This window comes from Gymnoscopelus braueri (genome assembly GCF_963280865.1).
Source record: "Gymnoscopelus braueri genome assembly, chromosome: 17".
Classification (NCBI taxonomy): domain Eukaryota; kingdom Metazoa; phylum Chordata; class Actinopteri; order Myctophiformes; family Myctophidae; genus Gymnoscopelus; species Gymnoscopelus braueri.
In genome coordinates, this window is record NC_137617.1 from 2,246,463 (window position 1) to 2,259,680 (window position 13,218).

A 13,218-nucleotide genomic window follows, 5' to 3' on the forward strand; every position below is an offset into this window, starting at 1 on the left:
GTTAACTGCCCACAGTCCAAAGGTTAAACCATTGCCGAAAAAGGTCCAAATGCCCTTCCCTATGAGGCATGTGGAAATGTGATTCACAGACAGCTTGAAACTAGAGAGGAACGAGTTGAAACAATGTGACAGAAACACCTTTTATTACTTATCTTATAGTGAATCATCAGAATGTTTTCACCTTTCAACCTATCAGCTGGATCTGCTGAACCTCATTTCATATGAGCCACCAAGTGGTGAAAATGCAGAACTACAAGAACATTGTGATGCATTCTTGCTGGAGTGAAGATGAGATTAATTAATTCTGTGTTTTGTTGTCTGTGGATCCACACGGGAACAGCGTGTGTCTTGGACTTCATGTTGGCAAACTGTGATGTCATCTAAGTATTAAAAAGTATAAAACATACAGTATGTGTAAAGAGTGGAGGTATTTCTGTGGCCTACTGGCAGTGAGCACAAGAAATCTGGTGTTGAACAATCTAACGGTTTGGGAGATTGGCCACAGACACAGTGTGTGTGTGTGTGTGTGTGTGTGTGTGTGTGTGTGTGTGTGTGTGTGTGTGTGTGTGTGTGTGTGTGTGTGTGTGTGTGTGTGTGTGTGTGTGTGTGTGTGTGTGTGTGTGTGTGTGTGTGTGTGTGTGTGTGTGTGTGTGTGTGTGGTTCCTCGTTGCTTTTACCACAGAACAGGTCACTGAAACACTGTCACACATCATGAATGGCTGTTATGCATACAAAGGGATGTACATTGCACGCCATGATAGAATAGTGGAACTCATAGCAAAGGACATATCAAAATATCATGCATCCTCAGTGAGAATGTACAAACATTCCCGTGTCATTCCATCCATGTTTCATCTCTGTGATAACCCGGACATCTTTACATCTTTGCCAGCTAATACACCAGATGTTGTTGTGGTTGATGAAGAGTTTTAGAGAAGTGTCTGTATTAGAGATAGCATGCACCTTTTTTAGGTGCATAGCCTTTTTTTTTTAGGGTTAGTTTTTTTAAGCCTAGAGGAAGCCTTTATGACCAAGGTCATTAAATACCAACCACTCCTACCTACCATCTCAGAGCTGGGCTATAGGTGCAGACTATTTGTTTTTATATTTGGCAGCCTAGGACATTATACCCACATACTGGTTGTTAGAGGGTTCCAACAACTTGGGATGACCAAAAAGGAGGCAAAAAGGCTGGCAAAGTATTGTGCCGTCTCTGCTATAATTGGCAGCCGCCACATATGGCGGAGACGCTGTTACGTATACCCATAGAGTACTGAGTGACATGCTTATTGTATCATACAGACGTGTGCCATGATTTTGTGAATGCAATTGTTGTGATTTCGGTTGACCAACATATGGTCCCTAAGAGTCTCCATCTATAAGGGTGGTGGTGAGTGAAGGTTTCTGTTGAGTCGCACGCGCGGAGAACCAGTTGACACCAGGCAGTATCACACGACAAGCTCTCTTAGTTTAATACACACATAGAGAATATATACAGTATTGTACAGCAGTGGACACATGACGTGACCAGAAGATATGGAACAAGGACAAGAACAGAATGGATAGGAACAGAACATACATCTTGTATCATTGTGCACAGACGTCAGTATCAATGATAAAGTAGTCTCTTCTAGACAACTCGCCTCTGAAGAGCCATGCCATAAAAACAAAATTGCAAAGTGAAGAAGCTTTGCCAGCTATAATTTTAACTTTTAATGCCTCCATTTATATATTTCACTCTTGCTTTCTCCCCGTGTGTGTGTGTGTGTGTGTGTGTGTGTGTGTGTGTGTGTGTGTGTGTGTGTGTGTGTGTGTGTGTGTGTGTGTGTGTGTGTGTGTGTGTGTGTGTGTGTGTGTGTGTGTGTGTGTGTGTGTGTGTGTGTGTGTGTGTGTGTGTGTGTGTGTGTGTGTGTGTGTGTGTGTGTGTGTGTGTGTGTGTGTTGCAGTGTGTCCAGCAGGGTATGAGAGATGGAGGCGGGCGCGGTGGTGCGGGCGTTGTTCGAGTTCCTCCCCAGCGTCTCCGAGGAGCTCCCTCTCTTCAGCGGTGATGTCATCGAGGTCCTCAGCGTGGTGGATGACTTCTGGTTGCTGGGCAACAAGGACGGTGTCACAGGTGAGGGGTTATGGGTTAGGGTCACATAAATGGTGCATTTATAAAATGGTAAATTCGACACTAACTCTGGGGGGGTCCCGGGATCGAACCGCTCTACCGGCCACTCTACCACTGAGCCACTGCTGCCCCCACATCATTTAGGTGCATGGTGGTCTGCGTTTTTTAGGCCAGTGGTTCTCAAACTGTTTAATTTCAAGGACCCCCAATAACTCTGAGAGTGTACAAATGGAACCAAATGGACCCTTACCATGCATACACTCTCAAGTAATGGTCCATTTGGAACCCCCTCAAGTAACCCAGAGGTTACTCACTTTGAGAACCACTTCAGAACCACTTCAGTAATAGTACATTAATGTGTGTCTGTGTATGCAATACTGTATGTATTTTGTGTTTATCAAACATTATAATGATCTTTAAAAATATAGGAATCGTTAAAGGGGATGCTTAAAGGAGAATTTTGGACTAAAGTTTTCTTACCTTTTCTATGACGTTATGATATCTTAGGATGAATGGTACTGTAGAAAAATTTCATAACTCCACCCCTGAGCCGCCACAGCTTAAAAGGTGCGCGGATAGGCCTTAGGTTAGATCACATATTTTAATAGCTTTTTTAAATTATTTTTTTGGTGAGATCTGACGTTCATAGTGACAGAACACTATGCAACCCAAAAAAAAAAAAAAAAAAAAAACAGAAGTCTCGCTAGACGAGATTGAAATCTCGAGATTTCAATCTCGTCTAGCGAGACTTCTGTTTTTTTTTTTTTTTGGTTTTTTTTTTGGGGGACAGTGTTCTGTCACTATGAACGTCAGATCTCACCAAAAAAAAAGAAGAAAAAAGCTATTAAAATATGTGATCTAACCTAAGGCCTATCCGCGCACCTTTTAAGCTGTGGCGGCTCAGGGGTGGAGTTATGAAAATTTTCTACTGTACCATTCATCCTAAGATATCATAACGTCATAGAAAAGGTAAGAAAACTTTAGTCCAAAATTCCCCTTTAAAGGTATCATGACATTCATTTTCACTTTTTTTATTTTCAATGTTTTATTTGGGGTTTTATGACTTCAATTACACCCAAAAAACCTGAACTTAGAACATTCAGTGGATTTTCTGTGGTCTGGGGTTTTCTGAATAATTAGGCTGAAAAGTAATCTGAGCTTGGCCCTTCGACAGTGAGGTCACAGTCGATTAATCCCGCCCACTCTCCTCCTCGCCCCTCCCCTCCCCTATCCTTTCCTTTGGGGGGGGCGGAGCAGAGGCGATGATTGACAGGCAAAATCCCTCACCAGCGACACCCGCAGGCAAAGATTTCTTTTTTCATTGCAGTTGAAAAGGCTTTAGAAATGTGAGAGAAAAACACCTGCCATTGATCACTGGAATGGAATTTTCACTTAAAACTTTTTGTACACTTTTGAAGGACCAGGACAAAGACTTTGAATGTGGTGTAAAAGTGAATGTCATTAAACCTTTAACACTTGCATGACTAAGCTATCAATATGACCGATTTTGAGAATTTAAAGTGGATTATCTTCTCTCATGAAGCTCTGAGAAAGTTCCCCTTTCATGACTTTTCCTAAATATATGTTTCAAATCATCTCCGTTTTTTTTTTCTTCTGAAACGTATTATAAATATGAAATATATACCATATATACCATCCCAAACGTTATATTTCGGCTAAATTGACCGCTCTCCCTCTCTCTCCCCCAGGGAAGAGCAGTTCACACCTCTAGACCCCCCGCAGAGCGGCCCGTAGACGAGCTGCAGCAGCGAGTCTATGCGAGTCGATGTTGCCATGTCTGCTTATTATAAGCGACTTTGGGCTTGTTTTTCGCGTCTTTCTATTATTATTAATGTTATAATTATATATATAATTACATTATAATGGTAATACTTTTCTACTCCACTACAGCTCAGAGGCAAATCTTGTACTTTTACTTCACTACAACTATTTGAAAACTTTAGTTACTAGTTACTTTGCAGATATAAATACCTTTTCATACTTGTTTAGATTAGAGCTTCATGCATTTTTATTAGGTATATATTTATATAGAAAGGTCTAACCAGGGACTGGTGTTGCAAATTAGCCTCGGCTATTACCCCAGCATTCATGCCTAACTGTTTTCTCAGGGCACAACGACGCATGCAGTAACATTTTCATAGACCTAACTTATTTCTCTCGCAAAATGTGGCGACCCATTTTACTTTCCCTTTCACTGCAAAGCGGTGGAAAAAGATAGGATCAGATATTTTGCGCAGGATTGAGCACATTTGTGGAACATAGCATTGTGTTCACTTGTTGCACGGGAGGAGGAGAGGAGACGCGTTTGTCAGCGACGTGGACAGCTGATAGAATGAGAGCTTTACGCTCAGACAATAATGTGAATATTATTATTATGAATAATAATAATATAGGTTTGTCACTGGGTTGTTTACAAGTTACTATAGTTCGCTTGCTGCTACTAAATCGAAAGCAGCATTACATCACGGTCATATTATGACAGTCATGACGAAACTTCAACCTGTTTTTTGCACTTTCTCCATTTACAGCCCGTACATCTACATAAACGTTCGGATTTCAAATATAAAGTTTTTATTCCGTGGCCACGGATGTTACAATTTACTTCGGGTGGGTATAAGTACCCGTAACTTCTGTATTGTTCAATGAAAAGCATTTTAATCCGATTGGCGGTCATTTTCTCATAGAGTTATAGTGTATCAGAGTGCAATTACACCTCCCAACCGATAGGGTCACTTAGTTGAAAGCATGGAAAAAATACGGAGAAAATGGCCACCGATCGGATTTAAATGTTTTTTATTGGACAATACGGAGAATATGGTTACTTATGGGTTACCCGAATAGAATTGTAACATCCCTGGCCATGAGGTAAGCACTTTATATTTGAAATCTGAACGTTTGTGTAGATGTATGGGGTGTAAATGGAGAAAGTGCAAACCTTTTGTTAACTTATAACTCGATCTCTTTGTGGTGAACGCTTGTGTTCAAGCATTGTGTTTTGTTCTCCACATCGATGTAGCGAAAATGTGTCCATATCACCTCTTCTCTTTCTCCCGAGCCCCGTGCAAAGCATTTTACCGTTTTATTTTGTAAAGTTTCGCTCTGAAATCTGAATCCTCCTGCCATTCATTTGACGGTGTGACTCTGTGTGTGTGTGTGTGTGCGTGCGCGGCTGCAACTTTAAAAGGGGGTGTGTGTGTGTGTGAGTGAGGAACAGCATGCCCTGCGCTGCTTATCAAAGGAGACAGGGAGTGACAAAATCATATAATAAATATATGATATAATATTTCGTCTCGTCTTTGTTCGTGAACTAAAATGACCATAGAGTTTAGTCCAGTCTTTATTTAGTGAACTACATTTTCGTCTCGTCTTTATTAGTCAACGAAATTGCATAATGATTTAGTCCCAGTTATTGTTTATTCATGGGTGGTGGTCTCGTCTCGTCTTCGTCCTTTGAAAAATGTGCGTTGACGAACATATTTCGTTTCGTTTTCGTTAACGAAATCAACACTGCATGGAAGTAAAAATGAGATCCCCACATACACAAATCACAAATCATGATGACATATAGGAGACAGATAGAAATACACACTAGCCTACTGCCTACACTTTCATAGACCTGCCTGCTTATTTCTCTCTCAAAATTTGGCAACCCATGTTCAACTCTCATCTTTTTAGAAGACAATGGAACCCCCCACTGTTTGGGGGAGAAAGTGTGAACTAGTCTGGAGAACAGAGGGAGACAGTGGCCAATAGGATAGCCTGATTTGGGGATCAAAATGATCTTTTTTCAGGCTTGGTGGAGGAGTATGAAACCTCAGTCATGCGAGTGTTAAAGGGATAGTTCACCCAAAACATTTCTTTTTTTCTATTGATTAGTCACCTCATGGAGACTTGCATTCATGGATAGATTTGAGTTTTTGTCGCATTCCTAAGCCAATCATTTGATGACCAGTGGACCGGTAGGCAGCCGTTCCGGTAGGAGACACAAAGGAGACTCTTTGTGTCTCCTACCGGAACCACTGCCGGTCATCAAATAATTGGAAAAAAAATATCCATGAATTCAAGTCTCCATGGGGTGACTAATCGATAGGTAAAAAAAGCCATTTTGGGGGTGAACTATCCCTTTAAGGAATCAGACCGTTAAGAGGGAATCAGAATCGTTACAGCATCGTTAAAATCCTAAAGGATCCTAGCCCTAGTTGAAATTGCAAAATGCAAAACTGGTGAGCTCTGATTGGCTGCTTGGTGGTGGGAATTCAGCTTCAGTCAATGGTTTGTAGAACCAATTGGAATCATGGGGATCTGGTGATCTGGTGATCCACATGGGAACGGAGTGGCTCCAATGTGGATCTCAGCCTGTGACATCATCACTCATCTTTGATGCCAGTCGTCTATGACATTATCTAAGACCGAATGTGGGCAAGGTTTTAGAATCCCATTATAAAAGTCAAGTTAAATGTTTCAAAAAATATGAAACTTGTGGAAAGAAATGAGTGGAGTTGCTTCTCTGGCCTGCTGGCAGCGTGCACAAGAAATGTGATGCTGATTGATCCAGCGGTTTGCGAGATTAGCTCCAGACAGACAGACAGACAGACAGACACTCACATAAAACGTTGCGTTGGAAAAACATCTGCATACGGTTCATTCTCAGAACGTGCTACCTCCTTTACGTCCAGCCACTTGCCACACATAACATCTTCTGTCACTTCCTAATCACTGCCCTACGTCACCGTCTCTTCATCCATTCAATCCAGGAACGCATCTGTGTCATTTTAGATTTGAGCTATAACCATTATTTTTTATACTTTGGCGATTCAAAAATAGCAGATCTACAAGCTCATAGGCTTCGAGCTTGTATATCTGCTATTTTTGAAAGATCTTGAACATTTGTGCAAATCATAGAATTTTCACGATTTTTCAAAAATAGCAGATCTACAAGCGAGCGCTATTAGCTTGTATATCTGCTATTTTTGAATAGCCAAAGAAATCTAAAATTACAGAGCTGTGTTCCTGGATTGAATGGGTTAAAGGCACACTGACTAGACAATTACCGGTGAATCACGCATGCAACTCAGAACACACAGATTGACCCTTTTACAGACAGCTACAGTAGCCTGCTGCAGAGCCACGCTGTAAAAACAAACAAAACACCACCGGGTGTTCTGCTAATGTAGGTGGTCATATATCCTTCATCAAAACATGACGGAACAAGAGTGTTTTTATGTTGCATACCATCCTCCCACCCTGAGTAGGGTGAGGTGCTTACACAACACTAGAACACTTTCACAAGTGGTATAAAGCCACATCATTGCAAGTATTTTATTTATTCATTTTGTATTTTACCATTTCCCAAAGCATACATTTATTCTTTTACATTTTGGGGAAAAAAAGCGCTGGTGCCCAGTAATACCTGGAGCCCACTGGGCCTGTATCCATGATCCTAACTACTTGAACCCAATATGCTTAGTTGACTGGAGCCCCCTTCTTTTTTCCCTCTACACCAAATCTCCGGAAATAGTTATAATTTTCGACAAATATTCACCCCCAGAATAGGGACGGGAGGGTTCAAAATCAATACATCACAAGTCTGTCAGGAGTCTGTATGGTTTCCCCATCTCTCTCTCTTACGCTGAGATGATGCAACGTGAAAGTAGACTTGTACCATCATGTTTTTATGATGCGCTGATGAAGACTCTATGAAGAAACAAGCAGGCATTTTTATTTTGTGTTGCTATTCTCTTTCTTCTGGTGTTCTTCTTTTCCTTCTCTATGATGTGCATGTATGTACTAGTCTTATGTAAGGGGCTGGGCGTCATACTTTACATTATCTGTGTATTTAGACGGGACAATGCACATTCAACACATGAATTTGAATACATAAATTCAATCAACATGTAAACATACAGGATTTAGCTAGAAGCTCATTTCCATCCGCAGTCCCCACATAGAAAAACACCACAGTAACAACATGACAAAAACAGAGAGTTTTAAGATCACGTTCTTTCTTCTTTATTAGACGGGGCTTTTTCTATCCCGTTTATGTTTTTACACTTTTATGGAATAAATAGCTTAAAATCAGATGACAAGCCTTTTGATTCTTCATCCAGTCAAAACAAATACGTAATTCTCACATAAATAGAGAACGCAATCAAAACAATAATACATTTATGTCAATTCTCACGTTATCCAGGAGCCTGTGGAATGTGACAAACCCAAACAAACATCATGTTTAGTCCAATGGGAGACCTTCACACACACAGCCTGGCTGCCGCTGTAGAGCTCTGTTAACCCATTAACCATAAATGTTATACTTTGGCTATTCAAAAATAGCAGATATACAAGCTCATAGTGCCGCACTATGAGCTTGTATATCTGCTATTACGAGCTTGTAGATCTGCTATTTTTGAAAAAAAATGTTTTGCAAATCTTTGAATATATATATATTTTTTTAAAGGGAGCATTTGTTGTTCCAGGGGGGATCCCTGGAACAACACATTTTGAGATGGGGGTCCATAGCCAAATACATATAATTTTGGGGGTACTTCACATGAAAAAGTTTTGTTCCAGGGACTCCCAGAAGCAAAGATTTGAGTTAAAAATGTAGTTTCCAAAAAATGATTTTTGCACACATTTTCACGATAAAAAAAATAAATAACAGATCTACAAGCTCATAGTGCGCTCTGTGCCACGCTAAGAGCGTGTATATCTGCTATTTTTGAATACCAGATATTATAGGCTTTAGCTAAAAATCGAAAAATGACACAGATGCGTTACCGGATTGAATGGGTTGAAATCAAATGAGTCTAAACGTAATTTATTTTAGCCCCTATATCTCCCCTGTCCTCAAGAGGCTTTTGCCAGGCCACATCTGTAAATAAGAATCTGTTCTCAGCTCGTTTTGGCTGATTAAATAAAGTGTCTTCAAGGAATACTCCTGTTGTCTGATGTCTGTCTAACTAGGTTACTAGGTCACCACTCACTCAGACCATCTTTATATGTACAGCATTTATTGACCCTTATAAAATCCTGAGTGGTAATTTAACACTCCCCAAGGCGCGGAGATAAGGTTGAACAACAGTGGAGTTTGGCTTTTGCTAAGTTCATATTTTACAGCAGGTCTTATCACTGCTGAATTACAGGATGTGTCCTAAACCCATGTGCTCGTCTCCTTCCAGGTCAGTTCCCCAGCACGTTTGTGGAAGCGGTCACCATTCCCAGCACCAAGCAGGGAGATGAGCTGTATGTGTGCATCAACGACTTCAGCTCTGCAGAACCAGCCACTCTGTCTCTGAAGAGAGGTACTGAACACTTACTAACACCTAGTTGCAGGCAATCACACACGATACGCAAACAATTTAATCATTTTAGGGACACGGCCACCTGGCCTTTGGTGTTGTATTTTTGAGGGCACAAATGCCAAATGCCAGGGCTGCAAGGCCATGAAATAAAACAATGATTTTGAATGTGAATAAGACTCAACAGAAGAAACTGGTGTCTAAAAACCATATTGACAGGAAAGAGGCATAGGAGTGTAGGTGGGGCATCAAGGCCACTGTGAAATTTCCTGCCCTGCCCTGCCTAGTTATACTGTATATCCACAACCTACTGGAGAAAATAATTAGTACATGAATTGATGACAAAATAGGCAGCTTTAATTCCAGTGTGTAGATATTATTGTTATCATCTTCACTGTACTGTACAAACGTACAAACTTAGAAATATCTCACATACTGGTCGTTTTAGGGAGCACATGTTTTGCTCTGAAAAGAAGTCAAAATGTTATATTTTACACAAACAATTGGCCCACTTTTTGCTGTATATTGGATGAACTCCAAGGATTTACTACACTCGAGCCTAGTTCACTGAAAAACATTTGAATTCATTTATTTCAAATCAGTTACTTTTGTTATAGGGCTTACGAACGTCCAAGAAATACTTGCCTGTGTTAATGCATGATAAATGTTTGGGATATTTGGTATATTAGACAACATAATGGACGTAATATCATTAGACATACAAATCAGAATGTTGTGTTATTGGTGATGTCACAGTATTTGTAACTCAAATGGCTGTTTTCTCCCATATTAGCCTAACGCGGCTTGTTTGAAGGAGCTTAATATCAGTGTACACAGGTAAACTTTGTTGTGTTGTGTTCTATAGTGCTGTGGTTCTCAACCCTTTTCATTTCCAGTACTCCCAGTTTGATAGTTATTGGTTCACGGACCCCCCATTAAATACCATGTTATCTCTGGGACCCCCAATATACACTATGAGCGTAAATTGTAGGTTATCTGTGTTAATTTAACTCTGATAATGTGCAAACATTTGTACACTCTCTGAGTTACAGACCCTTCAGTGCCCATTTGGTTCCTAAACTATCAATCCTTTAGCAGGGGACCCCCTAAAAGCCGCTCAAGGAGCCTTGAGGGTCCATGAACCCAGATAGAACCCAGTTTTCAGTCTTCAGACTGCATTTCATGTCCACACCTGACCTGGCCTGCTATACAGTAACTCATGAGGGGTTATGTCCATAGAAAGTGTTTTTTTTTGGCCATGCATTTCTATGGTAAAGACGGTATTCTGCTATTCTGCTATTATGGTATTCTATGCCATGCATTTCTATGGTAAAGACAGTAAAAGAAAATGTGGTAATATAAAATATGAATAATAAATAATAAGTAATATAAAAGTGCCCTGGGCACTTCAAGCAGAAATATTTGTCTTTTTTAGAGATGAACACTGTTCATCAGTGTCACATTTTGTCTGACAACCTGGTCATTTATGACATGACTTTGAAACCACAACCATGAGAAGTCCATGTTTACTGTTATTTCAGATCATTTCAGATATTTAAGAAGCGCTCTGGACGTTTTCTGCTCAAAAATGCTTTTTGTGGACACAGACCCTACAACACCATGCCACTGTGGCCATGCCAACATGCCACAGTATCACATCCAGTGTTTGTACTGAATAATGTTGAGGGGAATTATAGACCATGTGTATTTTTTCTATGGTCTACAGCAGGACAATCCAATCCACATTTCAATTTGAACAACTCCATACCAAAGCCAAAAACCAGACAACTAAGACTTGAACTTGTCGCAACATGTCATCAAAGTATGAAATCTGGGCACAGAGATTTGGGTAACACTTTACTTAAAGGTCGGGTCTGTAATGCATTATAATCACATTTATAATGCATTAAAATGCGCTCATAAGGCATTATAGCACTCGTTATAAATGGTTATAATCATGTATGACAACTTATAACAACGTTTATAACGTATTATAAGTGCTGGTCATAATGCGTTATAAGCTCAGTGGAACAGCACATTATAACTACTATGGTTGTGTGGTGTATATATAAGCAGAGTTCCATATCGTCTCTGTCGGGTGGAAACCTCATATGTCCAAAACTGTTACTTTTCAGGATTCAAATTCAAAAGCATCAAAAGTAGCAGATCTACAAGCTCAAAATGCGTCGCTTCGCGCCACGTTTTGAGCTTGTGGATCTGCTACTTTTGATGCTTTTGTGTGACGCTGTTGTATGATCAAGTAGGTTGTTAATTTACCAAAAAACACAACAAGTTTAAAATCTGGAGATACTAGGTTTCTGCCCGACAACAACAACAACAACATAGTAGGCTAGAATTGAGTACAAAGGACCCCAATGGAAACAAGCCATAGGCTTTCTTAGGTTTAAAATCCTTTTAGCAGACCTTGTATAGAACTATACTTTCCTGTGCTTTTTTTTGCAAACTGCTAATAAAGTATTTAATCAATCAATCAATCAATCAATCAGTGTAAACAGGTTGTTGTGTTTTACTTGGGTATGGTGAATATTTGTATATACTGCATGAGAACAAACCCTCACATAGATAACAGTACAATATGGTGTAATCTGTATAATAATGTTCTCATGCACGCAAATATTGACTGTCCAAGTTGACCAAAATAACTAGTGCAATCTATTAATTAAAGGGTGTATTTTTTTGCTTCAATATAATCAGTCACACCTCCGGAATGTGTCCATTTTAGAAGCTGTGAAACACTCATTAGAATTCATGTTTGTGGGCATAGATTTTAAGTTTTGTTCAGATTGCTTTATAATCAAAATCTGGTTCTGTCTGCATGGATTATTCATTCCTGAAAAGTACCCTTCTACTTGGTGATAATGGACATTTTGAAATTATTATTATTATTATTTTTTTGTACATCAGCATTATGCTGATAAAATGAAGATGCTGTAGATCCTACAGTATCTTCAGACTAAGAAAGTTAGACATTCTACAGTGTAGAATGTACCTTTTTAATTCAAGCTTTCTCAGTCTGTAGTTCCCAAAATCCACCACTAGATGTCAGAAACCCTATTACATTACTGTTGTTACTACTACTACTACTACTGCCACTGCTACTACTACTACTAATATTGTATTAATACCTGTTCTGAACTTCTTAAATCTTGCCCCTGACAAATACCCCCCAAAACAAAAGAAATCTAATAGTGAAACTAATCAAAACGAAACTAAAAGGAAACATTTTTAAACAATTAAAACAAAACTGAAATGAGGATGCCCACTATCCATGTCCAACTAACTTGAACTAAAAATGAAAAACGAAACAAACATAAAGAGTAATGAAGTTGAAATGATCAAGGGAAATTTCCACAATGTGATCATACAGTAGATAAACAACATTTGCAGACAAATGAACGGTCTGTCTCCTGTGTGGTGTTATGTTGTATCACGGTCAGTTGTGGAAAGTAACATTTACTCAAGTACTGTACTTAGGTACAATTTTGATGTATTTTTAGTTTACTTGAATATATCCATTTCTGGATCCTTTATACTTCTACTCCACTACATCTCAGTTATTTTTTATTTCACTACAATTATTTGATCGCTTTAGTTACTAGCTACTATGCAGATTTAGATGATTAATACAAAACATATGTTAACCATTTAAACTCTAATTTTGTATTTAGGCTTTTCGAAAATAGCCGATCTACAAGCTCACAACACATCGCATCGCGACGTGTTGTGAGCTTGTAGATCTGCTATTTAAACATTTTACCTAACTTTTGAAAC

The 13,218-nt window shown here is 39.4% G+C and overlaps 1 protein-coding gene across 1 annotated transcript in view; it reads left to right on the forward strand.

The window, feature by feature from the left end:
• Positions 1–13,218, forward strand: part of dnmbp (dynamin binding protein) — a 116,159-nt gene that overhangs the window by 41,160 nt on the left and 61,781 nt on the right. The window contains exons 3-4 of the mRNA XM_080454512.1: positions 1,947–2,113; positions 9,307–9,429. Coding sequence (XP_080310638.1) covers positions 1,969–2,113; positions 9,307–9,429 — 268 coding nt within the window. The 5' untranslated portion in view covers positions 1,947–1,968. The remainder of the gene's footprint in view (positions 1–1,946; positions 2,114–9,306; positions 9,430–13,218) is intronic.